General features: G+C 42.1%; 1 protein-coding gene across 1 annotated transcript in view; it reads right to left on the reverse strand.

Moving 5' to 3' along the window:
• The window catches only part of LOC124552383, a gene marked incomplete at its 5' end in the record, with an annotated part of 49,337 nt that overhangs the window by 3,553 nt on the left and 18,843 nt on the right, over positions 1-26,941 (reverse strand). Inside the window, 2 exons of the mRNA XM_047126646.1 lie at positions 19,766-19,912; positions 22,355-22,600. Coding sequence (XP_046982602.1) covers positions 19,766-19,912; positions 22,355-22,600 — 393 coding nt within the window. The remainder of the gene's footprint in view (positions 1-19,765; positions 19,913-22,354; positions 22,601-26,941) is intronic.

A 26,941-nucleotide genomic window follows, 5' to 3' on the forward strand; every position in this document is an offset into this window, starting at 1 on the left:
TGCAGACCGCGTGAGACGACGCTTCATTCAGTCCCAAACATGCTCAATGGGGGACAGATCCGGAGATCTTGCTGGACAGGGTAGTTGACTTACACCTTCTAGAGCACGTTGGGTGGCACGGGATACATGCGGACGTGCATTGTCCTGTTGGAACAGCAAGTTCCCTTGCCGGTCTAGGAATGGTAGAACGATGGGTTCGACGACGGTTTGGATGTACCGTGCACTATTCAGTGTCCCCTCGACGATCACCAGTGGTGTACGGCCAGTGTAGGAGATCGCTCCCCACACCATGATGCCGGGTGTTGGCCCTGTGTGCCTCGGTCGTATGCAGTCCTGATTGTGGCGCTCACCTGCACGGCGCCAAACACGCATACGACCATCATTGGCACCAAGGCAGAAGCGACTCTCATCGCTGAAGACGACACGTCTCCATTCGTCCCTCCATTCACGCCTGTCGCGACACCACTGGAGGCGGGCTGCATGATGTTGGGGCGTGAGCGGAAGACGGCCTAACGGTGTGCGGGGCCGTAGCCCAGCTTCATGGAGACGGTTGCGAATGGTCTTCGCCGATACCCCAGGAGCAACAGTGTCCCTAATTTGTTGGGAAGCGGCGGTGCGGTCCCCTACGGCACTGCGTAGGATCCTACGGTCTTGGCGTGCATCCGTGCGTCGCTGCGGTCCGGTCCCAGCTCGACGGGCACGTGCACCTTCCGCCGACAACATCGATGTATTGTGGAGACCTCACGCCCCACGTGTTGAGCAATTCGGCGGTACGTCCACCCGGCCTCCCGCATGCCCACTATACGCCCTCGCTCAAAGTCCGTCAACTGCACATACGGTTCACGTCCACGCTGTCGCGGCATGCTACCAGTGTTAAAGACTGCGATGGAGCTCCGTATGCCACGGCAAACTGGCTGACACTGACGGCGGCGGTGCACAAATGCTGCGCAGCTAGCGCCATTCGACGGCCAACACCGCGGTTCCTGGTGTGTCCGCTGTGCCGTGCGTGTGATCATTGCTTGTACAGCCCTCTCGCAGTGTCTGGAGCAAGTATGGTGGGTCTGACACACCGGTGTCAATGTGTTCTTTTTTCCATTTCCAGGAGTGTATTTTCTCCTTTCATCAATTAAATTCAATATTTCTTCTGTTACCCAAGAATTTCTATTAGCCCTCGTCTTTTTACCTACTTGATCGTCTGCTGCCTTCACTACTTAATCCCTCAGAGCTACCCATTCTTCTTCTACTGTATTTCCTTCCCCCATTCCTGTCAATTGTTCCCTTATGCTCTCCCTGAAACTCTCTACAACCTCTGGTTCTTTTAGTTTATCCAGGTCCCATCTCCTTAAATTCCCACCTTTTTGCAGTTTCTTCAGTTTCAATCTGCAGTTCATAACCAATAGATTGTGGTCAGAATCCACATCTGCCCCTGGAAATGTCTTACAATTTAAAACCTGGTTCCTAAATCTCTGTCTTACCATTATATAATCTATCTGATACCTTTTAGTATCTCCATGATTCTTCCAGGTATACAACCTTCTTTTATGATTCTTGAACCAAGTGTTAGCTATGATTAAGTTATGCTCTGTGCAAAATTCTACAAGCAGCTTCCTCTTTCATTTCCTCCCCCCAATCCATATTCACCTACTATGTGTCCTTCTCTCCCTTTTCCTACTGACGAATTCCAGTCACCCATGACTATTAAATTTTCGTCTCCCTTCACTACCTGAATAATTTCTTTTATCTCGTCATACATTTCATCTATTTATTCATCATCTGCAGAGCCAGTTGGCATATAAACTTGTACTACTGTAGTAGGCATGGGCTTTGTGTCTATCTTGGCCACAATAATGCGTTCACTATGCTGTTTGTAGTAGCTAACCCGCACTCCTATTTTTTTTATTCATTATTAAACCTACTCCTGTATTACCCCTATTTGATTTTGTATTTATAACCCTGTAATCACCTGACCAAAAGTCTTGTTCCTCCTGCCACCGAACTTCACTAATTGCCACTATATCTAACTTTAACCTATCCATTTCCCTTTTTAAATATTCTAACCTACCTGCCCGATTAAGGGATCTGACATTCCACGCTCCGATCCGTAGATCGCCAGTTTTCTTTCTCCTGATAACGACGTCCTCTTGAGTAGTCCCCGCCCGGAGATCCGAATGGGGGACTATTTTACCTCCGGAATATTTTACCCAAGAGGATGCCATCATCATTTAACCATACAGTAAAGCTGCATGTCCACGGGAAAAATTACGGCTGTAGTTTCCCCTTGCTTTCAGCTGTTCGCAGTACCAGCACAGCAAGGCCGTTTTGGTTAATGTTACAAGGCCAGATCAGTCAATCATCCAGACTGTTGCCCCTGCAACTACTGAAAAGGCTGCTGCCCATCTTCAGGAACCACATGTTTGTCTGGCCTCTCAACAGATACCCCTCCGTTGTGGTTGCACCTACGGTACGGCCATCTGTATCGCTGAGGCACGCAAACCTCCCCACCAACGGCAAGGTCCGTGGTTCATGGAGGGGGGAATACAGTTGTCCATTTACTGCAGCACTAGGAGGGAGAGGGTGGCGACCCCATCTCTCCGACCAGCTTTTACCCTGGGAAAGATCGCCGCTGCTCGATTCGGCGGGCTGCAGTCAGGGAAAGAACCTCTGGCCCCTGCCCGGGATTGAACCGGAGACCTCCACTGTCAGTCTGGTGCTCTACCTGCTGGACCAGTGAGTCACTTGTTTCAACAGTAACTATTACTTTTGCTGCCAGGAAATAGAATCTCCCCCAGTTCAGTTCTTTTGTAATACTGCTAATACGTCCCACAGTAATTGATTTATATGAGCAAAAATGACTATCACTGAAATAGGAATCACAACTGATAAATACAATCTAAAAAGAAAATGACACGCTATGAAGGAATTATCCGAATGGGATGGAAATCGATAGCTGTGACTACGTGCACAGAGAAACAAGTGATTACAATTTATGAAAACTTGTACGATTTATTTGAGAGAAAGAACTTCACAAATTGAGCAAGTCGATTATGTGTCAGTCAACCTCTGGCCTTTACGCGAGCAGTTATACAGTTTTACATTGACCGGTAGAGTTGTTTGATGTTCTCCTGAGGGATACTGTGCCAAAATCTATCTGACCGGCACGTCAGATCGTCCAAATCCTGAGATGGTCAGAGGGTCCTGCCTACAATGCTTCAAATGTTCTCAACTGGGGGAGAGATCCCATCACCTTTCCAGCCAAGGCAGGATTTGGTGAGCACAGAGAGGAGCAGTAGAAACTTCCATCATGTGTGGGCGAGCAATAACTTGACAAAATGAAAGCGTGGGATGGCTTGCCGTGAAGGGCAACAAAACGGGGTCAGAATATTGTCGACGTCCTGCTGTGCCATAAGGGTGCTACGGATGACAACCGAATGGGTACCGTTATGGAAAGAAACGGCACACCGGACCATCGCCCACAGTTGTCGAGCCGTATCGTGGGTGACAGACGGGTTTGTATCCCACCACTGTGTGGAGCATCTCCAGACACATATTTGCCGGTCACTGGGGCTTAGTTTAAAGCAGGACCCATCACTGAAGGCAGTGCTACTGCAGCCACAGAGGCTCCAAGCTGAAGACGTATCAGGAGACGCTCTGGATGGTGGTGAGATACTGACCTGACTGGCGCCCACCGTACAGCCTGACGAATGGGAGTGACTGTCTGGAGTGGCATCTCATTTCTCAGCAGGACCCCTTCGGTTGTCATTGACGGAGCACTTACGGCACTGCAGTATGTTGACTATGTTCTGCTCCCCGTTTTGTTGCCCTTCGTGGTAAGCCATCCTTGGGCTTATATTTTGGCAGGGTAATGCCTGCAACAAGTGACGAGAGTTTCTGCCACTCATCTTAGTGTTGCCGAATCCTACCTTGGTCGGCAAGAATTTGTTGTGCCCAAAACTTTTAAAAAGCTTGTGGATGCATTCATCTGTCATACTCCACAGATCCCGTCGACAAGGAGGTGCTTCAGGTGTGTGAAACAAATCGAGGCTATGTTAATTTGAGACAGAGGCATCATAGAAGCTTCACCTGTATTAACACTAATCTATCACTATACTGCTTAGTGCTTGTCACACTTAGTCATCTATATTTAATCGCATAAATTATTAATGAAGCTGATCTTCTGCAGTATGCTGCTGCCTTCTCAGTTTCTTAACCCATCTGTTGTTTACCTACTCTTCACAGCTTATATTTATTTGTTTACAATTGCAGTTTTCAAAGAAAATATTTTTGGGTCTGTAAACCCTGAATCCTGTGTGTACTACATTACTACTTGTCACGCATCTTTATACCAAACACTGCTATTTGCCTTATAGCTGATGGAAGTTTTCAGTCCCTAAATCTAGATAGTCAGATAATTTGTAGAAAGACTGGCTAATTCAAAATGTTTTTAATTTTATTTTAAACTGGCAGGATTCCTAATTTATGGGTTTACATCAGATGGGAGCTTGTTTACTGGCTTACTACCAAAGTAAGTAGTTCTTTCCTGAGGCAAAGTCTACATGGAAATTATTTTTTTGCCTTTTATTATGACTGCGTGTATCACACTTCAGTTGAAACTGTTCAACAGTTGTTTTTCTGCACCCTGCTCACCATCACATGAACCCAGGATGGCCACAAGTGGGAGTTGAGCACACCCTGACACACACCAAAATGTCTCCCACAACCCTGTAGCAGCCACTGTATGATCTACCCACTACAACTGTTTCAGTACTCCAGTAAATGTAAATGTTATTCCGTTATGTATCTTGACATGGCAGTGACCACGTGAGTCAGCCGCTGTGTGAAGTTGTCAGAATTAACCTAGGTCCAGTACGGTGACAGCTATGTCGAGGTCAGTATATTTCATCAGCTTTGATTAATGCAGTGAAAATGAATTGAAAGCTGCATATACATCAGTTCAGTAATTAGTGTGTCACCTTTTTGTTCCTACTCATGGAATGACTACAATTAGAAAACTGCATTGCAACAAATCAGGATCACTTATGATCACCCCTACAGCAACAGAGGAAATCGTATTGTATTGTACATCTATTGGTCCTGTGAATCATAAATTGTACAGGGGTACATAATAATACAGGACAAGTCAAATAATTTCAATAAAGTTTAACAGAAAACTGTCGTATGGTTTCCAGTATATAGCAATATAAGTCTAACATGTGGGAATAACATTTCACAAATACACAAATTTTACACATACACATTTCTTACTTTCAGCCTTGATTATTAAATACACACACATATGTAATAGACCACATACAATACACAGATAAATCTACATGTACACATTTCTTATTTTGGCCTTAATTGTATAAACTATTTAAATTTTTCAAATATCTGCATTGTAGATAAAAATTCATCAACACTATAGTAGCAATTCTGTAGCAGGTCATCACTCACTGCAGTTTTGAATTTTTGTATGTCAGTTATTGCCTTAATTTTTCTAGGTAGTTTGTTATACAGTTTTTTCCTGCTTGCAAGGGTCCTTTTTGTTTTAGTGTTGTATGTCAAAACTGCATATGTAAATCTTGATTATTCCTTGTGTTGTATAAACGGAAATTTTGGTTTTTTGGAGCAATCTTGCTATTTACATCTACAATTTTCCTTGTAAACATTATTGTTTCTAGGATATATAGGCATGGTAATAGAAGAATATGAACCTTTTTAAATGAGGCTTGGCTTTGTATGAAGATAAAGGTGCTGTGCCTTCCATTCTTTTTTGTGCAATAAAACAGCTTTTGCTGGGTGGTGAATTTTCCCAGCATATTAAACCATATATTAGTAGCGATTCTGCTTGGGCATATCGCACATTTTTTATGACTTGCATTGATGTGTGTCCAGCAAGAATTTTTATACTGTAACAAATGGTATTTAATTTACTACATAGGTGTTGTGTGTTTCTGCCATCTCAGGTCATCTTAGATCCAAACTCCCAGAAATTTGGTGCTATTTACAATGTCAAATCTTTTGCCTAACAGTTCTATGGTTGCAGTTAAAGCCTGTTTATTCTGCACTGTGTTTGTTTTATGTGTGTTTATTATTAAGTTGTTCATTGCGAACCATTCTGATACATGTGAAGTGCTCTTTTCATTTTGGAGCTCCTCTGGGGTCTTTCCACTGATAAGTATATTTGTATCATTGATATATTTAATGTGCTTATAGTTAAAGCTGGATGGTTCCAAGTCATTTACAAACAGCAAGAACAAGATTGGTCCCAGTATGGAACCATGTGGCACACCGTATTTAACACTCTGTGTTTTCTGATTGATAGGAAATTAAATTTTTTACTTCTTTGTACAAGACTTCAACTATTTGGTGTCTGTTTTGTAGATATGACTTTACCCACTCATAAGCTGGGCCTGTGACACCAACATTTTCTAGCTTTCTAAGCAATAGACCATGGTTAATGATGCCAAATTCTTTTGAAAGATCTGGGAATATTGCTGCTGTTTGTTCTTTTTTATCTAATCCATTTGAAGCTTCAATTAAGAAATCAGTAATAGCTGTCTTGGTGGATTTACATTTTGGGAAACCATGCTGTGTAGCTGAGAAAAAAAATTTTTTTTTCTGATGAAATCTAAGAATCTTTTATAAAAGATTTTTGCTATTATTTTAGAAAAAAACAGATAGTAGAAGGACTTGCCTTTTTGTACAATGGCTTCACTTTTGCTATTTTTAACCTTTCTGGGAAGATTCCCTGAGAAAGTGAACTATTGCATATGTCTACCATGGGCCTAACTACTAAGGGTGCACATTTTTTAATGATATGGTCTGGTAAGTTGTCAGTACCAGAGGAAAATTTTGATTTTAGCTCGCCTATTGTTTTCAGCATTTCCTATTCATCTGTTGGGTATAGGAAGAGAGTTGTTCCTAGAGACTGTTTTAATCTGATTTGCAGTGGCAGCATATTAGAAGTTTTGCTTCACCAGGATCTCAGCTGCCTCAGAAATATGAGTTAAAATTATTTGCTATCTGCTGGGGATCAGATATTACAGAAGAGATTTCTTTCAGTTTGATATTATGGTATTCTCTCTGTTTTACTCCTGTTTCATGCCTGACAATGTCCCATGTGGCTTTCATTTTATTTGGTGCATTTGCTATGAAGGAACTGTTCGCCATCCTTTTTGCTTCTTTTATGACTTTAGTTAAAATCATTTTGTAATTCTTAAAATAGGAATCAAATTCTTGGGATGTGGTGTGCTATCTAGATATTTCATGAAGTAATCTCTTTTTATTCGCAGATATTTGTCTCCTTGTTGTGACCCATTTTATTTTCAGATCCTTTTTTGTGACTGTCTGTTTATGGAGTGGAAAGCAAAGTTCAAAATAATAGCTAAACCTATTTAGGAGTTTGAATCTAAGACAAGCAGCACTTGACTACATACAGAGCTAATATCCTGCAATACTTTCTGACAATAAGTTAAAACCAAACGACAGAAAGATCTCCTGATCCTCATAAATTTACATTTGTAATAGAATGTTTTAATGTTCTGTAGAATCTGTCATGGAGAACCATTAGGGATTAGGAACAAAGAAAGTTGTACAGTAACGAAAGATAATCATCTGGCACAAACCTGTACGTCAGACTGACAATAAAATCCCACTGTGCCGGTTGGTACTACCCGTGCTTATGCCAGTAGATGTGACCTAGTAAAATAGCAGGGAACCCACAGCTTCACAAAAACTGTTTTTCCCCCACTTATCTGAAGTAGCTCCTGTTTTTCTAGTCGTATCTCAATACTCAGTTGGTTGCATTCATTTTCATCAATTACTTACCCACTTCTGAAGCAACAGAGGCTCGTTTACAGCTCGTTACTCCCTGACACATGGCTTTACAGTGCTTCTGTGTCTCGTATTGTGACTACGTACATTGCAGTTCAGTTGAAATTATTTTTATTATGATCGACAACCACCATTTGGGAGTAAATATATTGGGAAGTGAATGTAACAATTCTAGGAACCTTAAAAAGGCTTCTGCAAGATGTTCAGTTACCTACTTTACACAGCATTCTTACTGCGCACTTTTGCTGAATTAACACTTCATTTAATTCAGGTGCACGAACACAGAAGATAATACATCAATATTCTGCAAACCACCGTGAGGTGCATGACAGAGAGTATGTCCCATTGTACCAGTTATTAGGATTTCTTCCCATTCCTTTCACGTGTGGAGCATGAGAAGAATGATTGTGTGAATGTCCCTGTGTGTGCAGTAATTATTTTAACCTTGTCCTCACAATCCCTACATGAGCAATAGTAGTGGGTTGCAGCATATTCCTAGAGTAATCATTTAAACCTGGTTCTTGAAACTTTGCTAATAGACATTCTTGGGATAGTTTACATCTATCTTCAAGAGTCTACTAGTTCAGTTCTTTGTGACACTCTCCCACAGGTGAAACAAATCTGTAACCATTTGTGCTGCTCTTCTCAGTATACATTCAATATCCCCTGTTAGTCCTATTTGGTATAGGTCCCACAGACTTAAACAGTATTTTAGGATGAGCTCCAGGAGTGATTTGTAAACATTCTCCTTCGTAGACTGATTGCACTTCCCAACTTACTGCCTCACTGAGTGCAGTTTTTATATGCAAATGTAAACCCTGCGTATAAGTAGGAAGTAAATTTTCACAAGATACTATAATTTTTCAGAATGTAAAATTCAATTCTCTAAAAGCTTTTTTACATGTAGTATTTAAAAGCTGCACAAAAGCATGTGATTTTGTGTGATGGAAAGTAAAATACTGCAGGCTTTATTTAGTGCAATAAAATCAAAGAGGTGCATTTAAACAATGCTGAAATAATTGTAAAAATAAATGTTATATAACTTAAACGAATATTTGAAATGATTTATCCCCTAAATCTCAGTTTAAATATAGGGGGTTTGCAGAAATGACACAATATTGTTTCACGACACTCGTATAAGCACCTGCACCTGGGTTTCGGGCCGGACCCCAGTTTACGTTCGATGCTGAGATGCTGTTCCATAATGTGGAGAACCTCGGCAATTTGGTTCGTGTGTGAGGGAGGATTTTAAACTAGACTGGGGCGGCAGTGTGGAGGGAGCTGTGCCCGGGTAATGTGAGCACCTGCAAGAGACCGGGAGTCGATTCCCGGCCTCGGCACAAATTTTCACTCACTGCTTCAGTCTGTATACATAGTCCAGTACATTGTCAAAGATGATTAGTGTTCATCAGAGACATTTCTATTGTCAGGAGTGCCCACAGGAAGTGTGATAAGACTGCTAGTATTCTCTGTATACATAAATGATGTGAGCAGCAATCTGTGAATCCGTGGCTATTTGCTGACGACGCTGTGGTGTACGGGAAGGTGCCTTTGTTGAGTAACTGTAGGAGGGTACGAGATGACTTGGAGAAAATTCCTAGTTGGTGTGATGAGTGGCAGCTAGCTCTAAATGCACAAAAATGTAAGTTAATGCATTTAAGTAGGAAAACCAAACCCGTAATGTTCGCATACAGCATTACTAGTGTCCTGCTTGACACAATCGTGTTGTTTAAATATCTGGATGTAACATTGCGAAGCAATACAGAATAGAACTAGTGTGTGAGGATTGTGGTAGGGAAGGCAAATGGTACACTTCAGTTTATTGGGAGAATTTTAGGAAAGTGTGATTTATCCGTAAAGGAAACTGCATATAGAATGCTGGTGCGATCTATTCTTCAATACTGCTCGAGTGTTTCGGATCTGTACCAGGTCAGGTCAAATGTGGTCATCAGAGCAATTCAGAGGTACGCTGCTAGTTTTGTTACCGGCAGGTCTGAACAACACGTAAGTGTTACAAAGATGCTTTGGGACCTCAAACGGAAATTCCGGGAAGGAAGGTGACGTTCTTTTTCAGGAAAACTACCGAGAAATTAGGGCTTGTACAGAGGCATATAGATAGTTGTTTATCCCTTCTTCTATTTCCGAGTGGAGCAGAAAAAGAAATGACAAGTAGTGGTACAGGGTACCCTCCGCCATGTACCGTATGGTGGCTTGCAGAGTATATATGTAGATGTAGAAATGCCCAATTACAGTGATAAATGTACTATATATCTTACTTATCTGGATAGATGACATAAGTGTTTTTCCAATTGCATCCATCCCATATTGCAAGTCAGAGAGTACATCACAATCCGCCACCACAGCTGAGTGGACAGTTTGCCGGCTCACCGTGCCGGAGGGCCAGGGTTCGATTCCCAGCTCGGTTGGGGATTTTCCCTGTTTGGGGACTGGGTGTTCGTGTCGTCTTCACCATCTCGATTTCATCCTCGTCGACGCGACGTGATGTCACCTCGAAAGACTCGCACCGGGCGATTGGGACTACACGCTGGGAGGCCCTTGCCACACGACATTTCATTTTTTACTGACACGAGAGTGCCACTCAACTGACAGATGAGCAGACAGAAACATACTGACACATAGACATACGAGCGTTAGTGGGCCACGAGAGGAATGTAGCAATTTTCACACATTTGCTCCATAAAGCTGACTAGAGGCGTGTTTATAGTAAGTGCTCTGCGATGTTGAGAGGAAGCTACTTAAGTTCACAGATACTCATTAGAACTGTTATGATGCAGCATTCTCAATGAGATTTATATCTACTCATCACCAATGCAAAAAAAGTACAGTAAGAAATGATTAAGATATATCTCTTACAAGAATAAAAAGCAGTTGCTTGTATACTGCAGAACTACAGACAATGTGCCGTTTCATGACTAAGAATGTACTGAAAAATTATCAACAAAATTATTCACAATGTCGAGAAACTACCCAGGGGAAGCTGGTAAGAATCCTGGTGGTGGAGAAAATATTTACTGCCAGTATTTGGCTGGCAAGTGAAGGAGAGATGGTGGTGTAAAGTTCCTGATCACCAGAGTTTGTGCCAGTGGCCTGGTTTAAATTCCAAACCTCTCTGCATTGTCTCGTGAAGTGAGAGCACGTGACGCTGTTGACAGTGATCCATCACTCGGATGGAGACGTTAAGCTCAGCAGTCCCCTTGGTGCTATTTGTGAGGAGTAGGCTGTGTGCCAGCAAAGAGTTTCATCCTGGTTCTTCTCTCACCACCACCACCACCACCACCACCCATCGGCCAATGCAAACATTACACTATAGTCAGCATGCAGCATGCGCGTACACACACACACACACACACACACACACACACACACACACACACACCTGTAGTATTGCAATTAATGTAATGGAGCATGTTGTCAATGATATGAATGAATGAAAGCCAAGAAACTGTATAACTGGTGATTATTAACAAGGATCACTTGATAACATACATTAAGAATGAAGATAGTTTCTTTTTTCTTTGGCCCTAAATAAATATGTCAAGTATTCAATAACCACTTCATAAACGATTGCGACAATATTTCTTCAGATACTGGTGCTCCTATTCCTTCTCTCTGTTCAGAACTACAGTTATTCCACAAGGTATTGTTTCTTGATCCGTTCACACCACATGAAAACTGCAGTATTACACAAGAGAAACAAAACTCACACTTGTGTGGTTTTGATGACATATCTGACTACCTACACAAACACATCTGCCATCATGTGTCTTATCCACATTAGTTTAGATCAGATCTCTAAGACAGGTTACAAAGAGATGTAAAAATGTCGGAAGCGTATGCCGTAAGACAAATGTTGCCCGAGGGTCCACACTTTGTGCTCTGCTGTTTATTATATTTATGAATGATCTGATCCAAGACATTCAGTAAGGTCTACCAGAAATGTCTGCTAATGACACCAATTCAATACATTCAAATCACCAAAGCACAATGTCTGATAAAAACTGCATGCTAGTGAATTGGTTAAACACAAACAAACTGTTACTGAAGAAAGACAAAACTGTCTTTTGCCCATCACATATAGTTTCATAAAGGGTAGACAATGCCAGGTTTGAAAATGTGCTTGTAAACCGAGAGGTAACCATTAAATTTCTTAGTGTGGAGGGATTACAGTCTGTTGTGGGATGTATATAAAAAAAGTCAGTAAATGTACTGCACGATTTGTGCTATACGTTTAATATTCCAAGAAAAGTGTGAGGCATCAAAAAACAAGTCTGAGAGACACGTAGAATGGCTACCAGAGTGCACCAGTGTAGTTCGTGTCGAGTGGTTTTACCGGGCCGGGTAGGGTGTACCGTGGGTGTGAACGGAGTCAGATCTCAGACGATCGCGGTGGAGGTCACGGAGATGCCGCGTACTCTCGTGAGACGGCACTGTCGGCACCTGACACGGCTGTAGGTCTCCGTTTCACCGGCCGGACAAAACTTGCAATATCTCGATTTGTAGGGTGTGACGGTTGCCCGACGTCAGACTGCACGGCAATGTGAGGGCACTTACTCGTCACAGAGCTTTCTGTCGACCACTTCCGGTCCCCACGCGGGAGGATTGCCACACTGCGCACCGAGCACATCATAACTCCTTCACCTCTGCACGTGCTGCTCGAGAACGAGTAATGGGCCCCTCGAAACATTCTGTGTCATTCCGCACCACTGTGCAGACTGGCAGCTGTCGTACTGTGGAGTTACTGTCCCACTATTGACAGTGCTGTGTCCACAGTCGTGCCGTGACAGAGACGGGCAGGCTGCCGACAGAGGTCACCGCACAGTGTGCAGTTCTGTAGTACCACGGACGACCACTGTCAGCGAGTATGTTGGAGAGACCCCATTCTCCTGACTTTTCGAGAGGCACAGTGGTGTTACTCCCGGCATTACAGTGCGGGGAGCCGTAGGTTACGCCTTCGGGTCAGGTTCGGTAGCGACTGAGGGACTTCCGTGGCGTAACGGTATGCTAAGGACATCCTGCATCCTCTTGTGTTACGTCTTGTGTGACAGTATTGCGGGGCCCATATTGGGGATATATGGGGCCGGTTATGACAGTCGTAGGCCGGCTTGCCTGGGGAGAGGATACGCTGACTTAATGGCGAATGGCGCCCTTGCCAAAACAATTGGTGCTTGCCCCCCGGACCAGAGGGGGTCCAATGTCAGACTGATGAGTGGATTCGTACTGCTGAGTTTGTTGTAATTATTTTTTTTCCAGGCAGTGTATGTTTGTGAAACAGTATGCTTTATTTCTGAAAATGGATATATTTTTACAGAAAGTGAAAGATGTCCACCATCATCAGACTCATCTTTCCAATGAGTTAGTTGGGTACATGTTCCACTGATAAATCTCACAGTAACCGTTAAGATGTGGAATGTGTCGAGTGCATAAGATACGCACTCGAGATTTTTTTTTTTTTTCTTTTTCTTTTTTCACAAATTACATATATAATACCTATAGATTTATTTATCCCTATACAATAATTCATCTATGTTATAGAAGCAGTTGTAAAGGAGATATGATTTCAATTTATTTTTAAAACTGTTACTGCTGTCTTAAATTTTATTTCATCTGGTAATTTATCAAAAATTTTTACAGCAGCATATTTTAATCCTTTGTGTGCCAAAGATAGCTTAAGTAGAGCACAGTGTAAGTCTTTCTTTCTTCTGGTATTATAATCATGAATGTCACTGCTGTTTTTGAACTGGTCCATCTTGTTGAGAACAAATTTCATTACTGAGTAAATGTACTGTGAGGCTGTTGTAAGAATTCCTAATCTTTTAAAGAGATGCCTACAAGATGTGTGAATATCTGCCTCACACATTATTCTAACCACTTTCTTTTGAGCAGTGAATATGTTTTGCCTAAGTGTTGAGTTACCCCAAAATATTATTCTGTATGACATCAGAGGGTGAAACTATGCGAAATATGTTAGCTTGCAAAAAGTGCTGAATTTGGTCACTTTAGGTTGTCCAAAACATGACTTTTCCAATTAAGATTCTCACCTATATGTACATCCAAAAACTTAGTATGCTCTACCCTGGCTACTGACTTCTGTTGATGTGTTATATTTATTGAAGGAACTGTACTCCTTCCAGTAGAAAATTGGATGAACTGTGGTTTTTCAAAGTTCAGAGCAAGCCCATTCACAGAAAACCAATCAATAATTTTTTGAAAGACATTATTTTTATCATTTTCTATTGGAGTTTCTTTCACTGGATTAATAATTATGTTTGTGTCATCATCAAATGTGTCTATAATTTCTCAGTGGCTATGTAAAGGATACAAGAGTCTAAAGCACAAGGGAGCTCCTCTATTCGAGAAGCTACCAAAAAGCTTAGTTGAATTGACAAGGATTCAGGGCAAAAGTGAAAATGTTACTTCAGAAGAATAGGTCTATACAGTACAAGTTTTTATTAATGCCAGTGTAAATTAACAAAGTTAAATATTTTCATATGTACCATGTGTTTACAGCTAACTTCATTCATTCTACCGTGACATATTTAAGGAAAATTTAAGTGTATACTATAAAAGGATTGGAAAACAGGAAATGGAGATGGTGTATTTGTACCGCTAGATGAGAAACTCAAATCCACTAAAATAAAAGTTGTAGCTGCACGTGGGACTGTTTTGGAAAGACTCCGTATCAAGGGTAGGCAAAAAATTATAATAGGGTCTTTCTATCGACCACTGGGCTCTCCTCCTGAAGTAACTTAAAACTTTAGGGAAAACCTCAGTTCAGTTGTACACTAGCTCCATAATTATACTGTAAAGATTGGTAGAAACTTTAACCATCCAACAATCAACTGGGATAATTACAGTTTTGTTAGTGGTAGGTATTATGAGACATTCTGTAAAACATTACTAAGTGCCTTCTCTGAAAACTACCTTGACAAGATAATTAGGAGCCCCACTCATTATGGAAAAATATTGAATCCAATGACAACAAATAGACTTGACCTCTTTGAGGATGTCCACATCCAGACTGATAACAGTGATCACAACATGATTGTGGCAACAGTGACTACCACAGTAAAAATGACAACTAAAACAAGCAGAAAGGCATATATGTCCAGTAAACTAGATAAAAAAACCAGTAGTGTCATCTCCCAATGAGGAACTGGAAACTTTCAGCAGAGGGCAGGAGCATCTAGGGGAACTCTGGCTCAACTTTAAAAGAATAGTTGACCCTGCACTGGCTAGATATTCACCCAGTAGAACAGTTCATAATGAGAGAGAACCTCCATGTTATACAGTGAATATAAGGAAACTTCTAAAGAAACACAGATTACTGCATAATATGTGTAAAACAAAGTGTAGGACTGTAGATAGACATATGCTGAATGGAACATGTTGGGCTGTCAAGAGGGCAATGTGTGAAGCCTTCAGTTACTATTGTAGCAAAATCTTGTCAAATTATCTTTCACAAAACCCAAAGAAATTCTGTTCATGTGTAAAGGCTGTTAGCGGCATGAAAGTTAGTCCAGTCACTAGTGAATCAGATGGGAACTGGAGCTGAGAATAGCAAAGCAAAACCAGAAATGTTTAACCCTTTTTTCAGTTTCTTAAAAAAATCTTGTACCACTGAAAAGAAGAGTGAAATAGATATTAGTGTCAGTGGTGTTGAGAAACAACTGAAAGCATTAAAACTGAACAAACCCCCATGGCCCAATGGAAACCCTGTTATATTCTATACCCAATTCACAGCCAAGTTAGCCCCTCTGTTAACTATAATCTGTCATAAAGCCCTCGACCAAAAATATGTGCCCAGTACCCAGAAGAAAGCACAGGTCATGCCTATCTTCAAGAAGGGTAGTAGAATTGATCAATAAACCTACTGCAAAATGTTCTTGACATCGATTTGTTTTAGAATCTTAAAACATATTCTGCACTTAGGAACAGAATTTGCAAAAACAACGATCATGTGAGAACCAACTCTGACTTTTCTCGTACGATATCCTGAAATCCACGGATCGAGGCAATCGGATGGATGCAGCATTTCTCGATTTCCAAAAAGCATTGGACTCGATACCAAACCTACATTTTTTATCAGAAGTATGATCATCTGGAGTGTCAAGTGAAGTTTGTGACTGGATTGATGACTTCTTGGTAGGAAGAATGCAGCATGTTATCTTACACAGAGAATCACTGTGAGATGTAGAGGTAACTTCAGATGCACTGCAGCAAAGTGTGTTGGGACCCTTGCTATTCATGTTGTATATTAATGATCTTGCACACAACATTAATGGTAATGTCAGACACTTTGCAGGTGGTGCAATTATCTATGATGAAGTACTGTCTGAAAGAAGCTGCACAAATATTCACCAGATCTTGATACCGAGTTATGTGGTGCAATGGTTAGGACACTGGACTCGCATTCTGGAGGATGTAGTTCAAACCAGCATCTGACCATCCTGATTTAGGTTTTTTGTGATTTCCCTAAATTCCTTCAGGCAAATGCTGAGACGGTTCCTTTGAAAGGGCACAGCCTAGTCCCTTTCCCGCCCTTCCCTCATCCAACAGGACCAATGACCCTGCTGTTTGGACCCCCCCCCCCCCCCCTCCCCTCCGATCAACCAACCAACCAACCAACCAGGTCTTGATAAGATTAAAAAGAGGTGCAATATTTGGCAGCTTGCATTAAATGTTAAAGAATATAAAATTTAGTACTTCGCGAAACAAAACAAAACAAAAAAGAAACATAGTACTGTAAGCTATGAATATATCTGTGTGTCACAGTTGGAATCTGTAAACTCATACAAATACTTGGGTGTAACACTTATTATGAGCTTGAAGTGGAACCATCACATAGGCTCAGTCATGGGTCAGCAGGTAGCAGACTTAGGTTTACTGCCAGAATACTATGGGAATGCAGCCAGTATACAAAGAAGATTGCTTACAAAATGCTTGTGTGACCCATCCTAAAATATTGATCAAGGGTGTGGTACCCATGCCAAATAGGAGTAACAGAGATATTGAATAAATTCAGAAAATGATGACACAAATGGTCACAGGTTTGTTTGACTCGTGCAAGAGTGTGACTGACATGTTGAAAGAACTGAATTGGCACTCTTGAAGACAGATGGACATTATACTGAGAAAGTCTTCAAATGATAACTCTAGGAATACATTACAAACCCCTACTTTTCACTCCTGTATAGGTGGTGAAGATAAGATTAGATTAATTACAGCATATGTAGAGGCATTTAAACAATCATTTTTCCTATGCTTCATATGTGAACGGAATGGGAAAAAGCCCTACTAACTGATACAGTGGGATGTACCCTCTGCCAAGGATTTCATAATGATTCACAGATTACAGATGTAGGAGTAAATGTTATTTTTCTTATTATGAATTTAAAATAATCGAGGTAAATATTTTCTTTAACGCCATAAGTTTTTAGCACATTTATTGGTTTTCTAGAGATGTAATTATTGTTTTTCCTATAGTTAGTTAGTTACAGTATTTATACAACTTGTGTGTGTAACTTATCATCCATTTGTAACAACACACAAAATGATTTCTGGGAGCAATAAAAATCCAAACTAATCTAATCTAAAATGCCTTGTATTTTCACATCTTGTGATAACTGCCCTACACACGTGTTACGAAAAAACAACAGTTAGGTGGCACGCAACATTCATCTAAAAAAATTCCGTTTCGGCCAGCAATATTTAAAGCCAGCAATATTTAAACCAGTAGGTATTCAGCATTTAGTATGTAAAAATCTGTGGCAAGCTATATTACAGGTGTAGTTGTTGGTAAATTCTACGTCAGCAGCATACAAACGAATTACGTATATGCAGTTCTTTATACGGAACAGTCAAAGTGTGTAGATGAAGTATTATTTGTCCTCGCAGCACGAGACTAGTGTTCCGACCCGCCTCCGAGATAAGAGATACGTTATGCTCTGTTAAACATGATAGAGGTCTTAGAGTTCCTGGTGCATACGGCATACACTGTGAATGTGGCAGCATTTATGTAGGTCAAATTATTCGCAGTATGCCGGATGTTGCACAGAGCATTCACAACATGTCAAACAGAGAGAACTTGAGAAGGATCATGGCTGAGCATTTCCTAAAAATTGGGTATAAAATATGGTCTGAAAACTTCCATCTTTTCAGATGGAAGTTCTGACCCCAACACCATTGTATTGGGATTCTGTGACAAAAGAAGCTACCAGAATTAGAATAAACAGCAACAATTGCGACAGAGACCAGGGGTACGCACTTAGCAAGGCACAGGGGAGGGCTTTGGACACTGAGTAAAAGCAGAGGTGGAGGCTCGATAAACATAGTGATGTGGGAGCAGCCATTTCATGTGTGGCACTGGCCGCTCACACCATGTGACATCACTCGGTCCTGTGGTGGGACCAAACTGACTGACTCGCCTTCTGTGTGTGCCCCTCTGGCCCTCTGTCAAAGGTTCCAGAAACTGCCATTGCATCTGTATAAGCAGAGCACTGTGCCACCCCCGCAGTCAGTAATTTTGATTCCCGATGCCAACAGTGGGGAGAGCTACTGAAAGCTTGAGTGTTTTATTTCAAGCTAAGTGGCTTGTAAACTGAGAAGATTTTAATGAAGTGCCATTATCACTCGTATGTGAGTTTATCGATCTGTCTAGTGAAATGTACAGGCACAGTTTCAGAAATCATCACTCTTGGGAGATTCACTTCGACCTTTTCTTACACGAGGTCCTGCGAATCGTGGATGAAGAGCAACGGGGGATTCCTTATTCCTAGATTTCCGTGTAGCATTTCACACGGTGCCACACTGCTGCCTCTTTAACAAAGGTAAAGGCATATGGAGTAGGTTCTCAGGTTAGTAGCTAAAAGACTTCTGAAGTAAAAGAACCTAGTTCATACACATAAATGATCTGGCGGACATGGTGTGTAGCAGTGTGCGGCTGTTTGCCGATGATGCTGTGATGTGCCAGAAGGTGTTGTCATCGAGTGAGGAAACAAGATATTGCAGACAAAATTTCTAGTTGGTGTGATAAATGGCAGCTAGCTCCAAATGTAGAAATATAAGTTAATGGTAGATAAGTAGGAGAAACACACCCATTGTATTCAAATACAGTATCAGTACTGTGCTGCTCGACACTGCCACGTCGATTAAATATCTAAGTGTAACATTACAAAGCAATGTGAAATGAAATGAGCACGTAAGGACTGTAGCAGGGATGGTGAATGATCAACTTTGGTTTATTGGGAGAATTTTAGAAAAGTATATTTCGTCTGTAAATGAGACTGTTGTGACCCACTGTTGAGTAATGTTGGAGTGAGTGTTTGGGGTCTGCACCAAGTCAGGTTACATATTTTTACTAGTAGGTTTGAACAACATGCAAGTATTACGGATATACTTAGAGAACTCAAATGGCAATCTGTGCAGGTAAGGTGGTGATCTTTTTGAGAAATCTATTCAGAAAATTTAGAGAAGCAGTATTTGGAGGTGACTGCAGAATGACTCCACTGCCACCAATGTGCATTTCACGTAAGGAACACAAAGGTAAGACACGAGCAATTATAGTTCATATGGAGGCATGCAGACAGTTGTTTCTCCCTCACTCTATTTGTGAATGGAACAGAAATGGAAATGACTTGTTGTGGTAAAGTGTACTCTCTGACACACACCATATGGTGGGTTGCAGAACATGTACGTAGATTTTTACATTGTCAACTACACTGATGAACATAATGAGTAGGTCGGTAAACTTACACACATCTTCCCATTTCCCGAGCTCGATGTGTTGACAAAAGGCCAAATTTTTTGTCAAATGATGAGGATTAATGAATAATGTGCAGTTATTAAGACAGGAGTTAAAGAAGTAAGAATCCCCGTACCGAGCTTTAGGCCGGCCGCCCACTCCCCCACTCACCTGTCGGCACCCAGAGGGGGCGGCGGCGGTGACGGCGTCCTGGAGAGCGGGAAGCTGGCCACCTCGCGGCCCGCTGCCAGTGACTTGATGGAGCCGAACGTCTGGTCCGGCGACAGGTTGGCCCCCACCGACGGCAGCATCCCGCTGCTGCTGCGACAAGGGCACACGAGTCAGGCGGGGCACGTCACAATGACTCGAATCTCATTTATTCTGAGGTGTAAAACCTGTGCCCCACATTGTGGGTCACAGTTTGGTCTCAATACAGAGTTATGTTCACTGCTGTAGCTGTCCGTGCCAGAAGACAGGCAGGTCACTCACTCCACTCTGACGGCTGAGACCCTGGACCTGGGGTGGGGCAAACTTTGTCAGCACGAGGCTCCGTCCTCATCCTGTGACAGAGTGTACAGAACTGGCAGTGAGGTAACTTTGAATAATAATAATTAATCGGTAACTTTTAAAAAAACAAGCTGACTGTATTGAAATATTTGCTCGTACCGATGTTTCACGTACGCAATATTATTAATTAAAAATTAACTTTTGGTATATAACAAATGAACCAGACTAACGTAACGAGTAATGGCACAGATGCCCAAACTCCGACAGACAACTGCCCGGCGTGGCCAAGTGAGAAACAGTTAGGGACGGTTATCCGGCAGTGTAGCTCGGTGATCGGTCTTCACTGCTGCGAGCAAGTAACTCATTACTGAAATGAAAGAGTTGTAGTTGAAGTGATGTAACTATTAATAGTGGCTCGAGCAAGATTTGATTCAAAATTTAATGACTCCCAAGGAAACACAGTGACATTACGTCGAATAGTTGCAGTGCGCAATATTACTGTCAGACATAGAGATCGTGACTTCTACTTAAATATCCACTGGCTCTCACGTGGCACCTCGCTTTACCACACTGATAGATGCCACTGTTCCTTATTTCACCTGGACAAATATATAAGGTGATGTCCCTTTTTCTTAAAGACTGAATATTATTCTACTCCTAATAGCAGCAGTCTCAATGTCCACACTGACTTCTAGCTGTATTAGGAGAGACAACCCACAGAGGAGAACTCCAGTGGGGATACGTTTAGAAGACACGGTATGAGCAGCCCTCTCCTCGACAAATCGGTGAACTACAGACTGTGGACTGCTAGGACATACTCTATTTGACGTAGCCCTCTGTGCGGAGACAATTTACAGTATCAGCAAATTCAGATACGATAATATACCACGACAGGAAGTTTCTGTAAGCCACTTTCAGTAGAAGGCCCTGGGAACATTTACTCTGTTATATTTTAAGGTAAAAACAGTCATCGTATTATTTGAGAAAATGCAAATGGCTGAAGGTGGACATTACTGTGCAGTCAGTCTCAAAACTTTCAATGCGCTCACTAGATAAATATGTAGAACAACAGATCAGGTAGTACTGGACAAAGATTAATAGTAAAAGAAAAAGGCACTACAGAAACAATCCTGACATTACACTTAATAATAAGCATTTGTGGACTTGGTGAGAGCTTGTCACAGAGCAAATCAAATTAAAGTTTGTAAATCTTGAGAGACAGAGAGAAATGTGGAGTGCACAACATAGGTGGGACAGATATGGGAATAAATGTTAGTGATACAAATGAGGGATCGAGGACAGACTTCCACATCGATTAAGGCACTGCAGCAGGCCACTATTGCTATTCCATTTGTATTTTCTTGGTAAGAAGCAAATATGAGAAAACTTTGAAACAGAATTTTAATTCCAAGAAAAGCAGATAGCATAGCTGGGTTGGTAGAAAATATAGGAAAACATCTGAAAATAAAAAAAAGAAGCATGTTGAATGGTACTGATATTTCCATTACTCTAAAAGTCAAATTTTTTATTCCTTTATAATATTTCACAAGTCAGCTGAAGTAAGAACGATACCAAAGAATATTGATGTAGTGAAATGGTTTCTTTCACACGACTGTTCAACTGCTATTAATAATTTGTGTGTTGCTGATGATGGAGTTACTGAGAAAGACAGTCACAGGTAGAGCATTTCACAGAAACATGTTCACAATGTGAAATGAGGACCACAAGGAACTGTGAGATTTTGAGATGTGCTTCGACTAGAACTATTTGAAACTTAAATCAAAGGAGAGGGAATGTTCGTTTCATTAACAGTGCACAGATCTAGTATCCTCTACAGACTTGATTTCACATATAGGAAATAACTCACAACTCTTGAAAAAAACTACTTATAAGTATATTAATGCAACCCAGCAAGGACCACACCAGAATCCTACAAGAATCTGACCAAAACTTTGACACTTGCAAGAAGCTTATCAGAATAGTTACCTAAAACTTTTGTGAATGTTAAGGAACCTACACGAATCTTACAAGAATATCATGAAAACTATAGCAGAACATTAAACAAATGATACCAGGCCATCGTAAGAACAACACCAAAGTATCTAAGGTATTATACTGGGACATCACAGGAACGGTACCGGGGACACTACAGGTGAGATACCGGGACACCGGGAACGGTGCTGGCAGGTGAGAGGACGTACATCAGAGCATCATAAGAACCTGACCACAGAACTGAATCAGACCGTACGTTACCTGACAGACCCCGACGTGACGAGGAAGGGCGTGGGCGCCGGGCAGGGCGAGGCGGGCGCGCTGGAGACGGAGCTGCGCGTCGAGCTGAGCGTCGAGTGGGGGCACTGCGGGGTGGGCACCGGCGCCCCCGCCCCCCACAGCCGCCGCCCCCCGGGGCCCCGACAGCACAGCATGCCGTAGCGCGGCTTGCCGCCCCCGCTCAGGCTCCCCGACAGGCCTGGAACGCGGACACACGGGTTAGCCGAACTTCAGTAGTGGGGTGTCACGGAGGCAGACTCACTGTCACACTTCACATTCGTAAATTGCATTTATACGAATAAAAATGATTATGTGAAGACTGATGAGACTGCAATGTGAGTGGTCTCGAAACCTGAAAGGATGGTTGTGCCGGGGGCTCGGAGTACACTCTAGGTGAGCGGTTTGGGTGTGGGTGGGACAGGATGTAGGACGAGATCCACAGAGTGTCTACAGGTGGGACACAGTAGGACTGGTTTTTTGCAGGGAAAGTTTGTGTTAGCCGTCATTCGCAACGGATGGGGAAGGGTATGCTGTAGCTGATAGGACAAGTAGATGTCAAAACTGATTTCAATGTCTGGGAGGGGAAGGTAGTCGGACGAGCCTGTGAGAGGACGGGGACAGATGGATCTGTGAGGGTGGTGGGATTGAGAAGTACAGATGAGTCAGTGGTGCTGGCTTCTCGATGTTGGGCCAACAGGGAAGTGAATGTATTCTAGATGTCGGAGAACGTGTTTGACTCTTACCAGCTAGTACAAAATACAGGTGCAATAGGTTAAAGGGATACAAAAATTGAGGCAAAATGCATGTTGTTAAAGTGTTTGGAGAGCTGGTGAGGCTACTACAGTATCCAGTCACATTAACGTGACCACCCCACTAACACTTTTCTGTGTGGACTGCTGTGAGATGTGGAGGAAGAGTGTTATGGGGTTCTGGAAGGTACAGGAAAGACAGAGGAGCTGTGCCAACTCCACTGCTGTGGCCAGCTGCACTAGGGTTCTCAGCTGAGGATGAGTGGTCTGAACAGCTGATTGAGGTGCTCCCACATATTCTCCATTGGGCTTAAATACAGGGAGTTTGGTGGCCAGAGGGGTACAGGAAACTCATTTTTGTACTCTTTGAACCACACGCGTACACTGTGAGCTGTGTGGCACGTTGCATTGTCCTGCTGGTAGATGCCACTGTGTCGAGAAAAACAACCTGTATGTAGGGGTGGACACGATCCACGAGGATAGATGCATTGTGTCTTTGAGAATGACGACATCACCCTGGGAAAACGGTGGAACCATTCACAAGACCGTATTGCTCCTGCTCAGGACTGGACCCTTCCGACAGTTATTGCAGGGTTTACACGAGGACAGCCATTTGTCCGACAGAACGTAAAACGTGATCAGTCTGAAAAAAGGCCACCTGTCACCATTCGGTGGACGTCCAGCTGTGGTACTGCCGTGCAAATCCCAGCCTTCATTGCTGACAGACAGCATTCAGCACAGGTGCACGAACCAGGTGCCTGTTGCAGAGGGCCATTCGCAGCAAAGTTCACTGGAGTGGTTGTCGAGGACACACTGTCAGTAGCTGCTCAATTCATCTGGGTGGTCAGTTGCTCAACATTGCATGTCTATTTGCCTGTACACATCTCCACAGCCAGCATTCACCCCTCCCCCATGGCGCGTGGTGTACCACAGTTGCCCTGGCACCAGTTTTGGCTAGTGCAATTTTGCCATGTACATTGTACCTTAACTGCAGCGATACACGAATGGTTTACAAACTTGGCCATTTTGGAAATGCATCCGCCCTGGGCCCAAAGTCCAGCGATTCTCTCCTTTTGGACGTCGGATCCCATTTCCTCTTTACGACAATGACGGCACTGTTTTCTCACGTTCCCTCAACAAGCATTGCATACCCTCCACTGTTAGTGCTGCCATCTGACGTCTGTGGGTGGTTACTGCACACTGGCGTTGGGGGCCTCGATGACGCTCACATTAATGTGACTGGACGCGTTATGCTGCATTTGAACATTGTGTGATTGTTTTTCATACTGATCTGTGGTAGATTTTCCCACATTAGAGCACGCTGCAATTAGTCACACCTAGAAATTCTGTCTAGGTCATCTTGTACCCTCGCAAAGACTTTCTCATATGCTATGGTGTCCTCAGGAAGCAGCTGCTCAGTCTGTCCATCAGGTCTGTTGTGCATAATGAAAAGAAGAATGGTCCTGTCACAGTTCCCTGGGACACTCCTGACGATACACTTGTCTTCGATTAACATTCCATGTTGAGGACAGTATTGGTCATAATGGAAGACAGTTTGTGACCTTATATTTTCCAAATTCGAGGCACATTTCATAAATAATGCGCACTAATTTTTACTTTCACGTTTATTTTTTTCAATATCTCGTTACTGTTCTTCGATATAGTATCTCTGCTTCTGTATGAGTGAACCCGAACGTCTCGGAAGCTCTATTATTCCACGCAGTTCACTACTTCTGTTCATCTGTCGAATGGCGTGGGTAATAGTGATAGAAAGCTCTTCCAGAGAAAGATAACGACAGCCACGCACAGGTATTTCCAATTTCGGGGACAAGTCGAAGTCTGGTGGACTCGTGTCGGGGCCGTTGGGAGGATATGGCAACACTTCCCGTCCGTATTCGCGCAGTTTCTGGGCTACAGCATTGCCGATATGCAGGCGAGCATTGTCGTGGAGAATGAGCGGCCCAGCCTGGAGCAACAGAGGTCGAGTTTTGTGCATTTATCTGCAGATTCTGCTTGAAATTACGATAATACAGTGCTGTGACATTACTTCCACACGGAACTTACTCGTGATGATTTCTTGGTGACTATAAGTAAAAACCATCATTTGCTTGAGCTTCGACTGAACGTGTCGAAATATTTTTGGACATGGAGAATCTGAAGCTCTCCGCTCATTGGACAGTGATTTCAACTCCCGTTCGAAGTCTGTAATCCACGTTTCACGAATAGATACAATTTGATTCGAGAATTCTTGACTTTCACAGTGGAATCGTTGTTTTCACGGTCGAACCGTTGTTTGAGAAAGGTTGCATGTCCAGGCGTTTCCGCTTCTCTTCAGCAGTCAAAGATTATGGAACACATGTCGCAGAAATTTTTCCCTTCTTCAAATCATTTACGAGAACGCAGAATTCTGTTGCTGGAGGAATTCCAGTTGCTGCAGAGAGCTCCTCAGCGAGTCGCACTGCGATCTTCAACAGAACCTGCCGCAAGTTTCACACTTTGTTCGTCTGTTGACGTTTTTGGCCTCGAGGATGTCTGATCGTCGTGTACGCCCGTACGACCACCATCAAAACCAGTGATCCGGTGTGAAACTGTACTACGGTCCACTGTAAACTCACCGCAAACTACGCTTAAAGTACTGTGGATTTACGTCGGATTTTTGCTTTTTTTTGTTCTTAATATGTATTAAATGACTTACCACTCTATATTCATGAAGATACAAAGCTAGTTCTTTTTGCTGGTGATAAAAGTACAGTAATCACACGCAACGAACTAAAATCAGGTGAGGAAATAGTAAACAATGTGTTTCAGGAAGTTATTAAGTGGTTCTCTGCATGTGAACTCTCATTAAATTTTGAGAAAACACAGTATATACAATTCTGTACAGTAAATGACTACGAACAGAAGCCTGTTGCTAAGGCAGAATATTGAAAATTTTTGGATGTGTACATTGCTGAGAAATTGAATTCGAAGAAGCATATCGATGATCTGCTGAAACGGGTAGGTTCAGCTATTTCTGCTGTTAGGATAATTGCAAATTCTGGCGATAAATATGACTAAATTAGCTCACTATGCCTATTTTCCTTCACTGCTTTCATTAAAAATATATCACTTTTTCAAACCAACAGCTCAAGTCATGGAATCAATACTAGAAACAAGAACAATCTTCACAATGATTTAAAGTCACTTACTCTTGTACAAAAAGGAGTGCATTATTCAGGAGCACACATTTTCAATAACTTGCCAGCAGCCATAAAAAGATTAACAACCGATGAAATTCAGTTTAAGAGAAGCCTCAAGGATGTATTGCTGGCCAACTCCTTCTACTCCATTGATGAATTTCTTAGTAGAACCAATTGATTTGTGTGTGTGTGTGTGTGTGTGTGTGTGTGTGTGTGTGTGTAAGTAAGTACAGTATAACTTCCGCACAATTTCAGTGCAGTAAAGTGTTCATTGTAAATAAGTATTATAGTAGTTGTATTACGCGTTTATTACCTAATAAATAAATAAAAACTTTTTTATTTTAAATTCAGTGCATAAGTATTTGTAAAATGATTCTTTCATATAGTGTTCAATAAAAAATGACATCATTCCACTTTGGACCTGTAGAATGGTACATTAGCTTATTTGTTTGAATTGTAAATATTTGTCATGTATTGTCGTTTTTCTGACATGTATTGTCGTTTTTCTGACGTTCTACATCCTGGAGGAACTCCTCACTACATATCATTTGGAATGAAAGTAAATCTAATCTAATATGGGATCACATTTCGGGGTAATTCATCATTAAGAGAAAAAGTATTCATTCTACAAAAGTGTGTAA

Source organism: Schistocerca americana, chromosome 10, assembly GCF_021461395.2.
Source record: "Schistocerca americana isolate TAMUIC-IGC-003095 chromosome 10, iqSchAmer2.1, whole genome shotgun sequence".
In the NCBI taxonomy this organism is placed as follows: domain Eukaryota; kingdom Metazoa; phylum Arthropoda; class Insecta; order Orthoptera; family Acrididae; genus Schistocerca; species Schistocerca americana.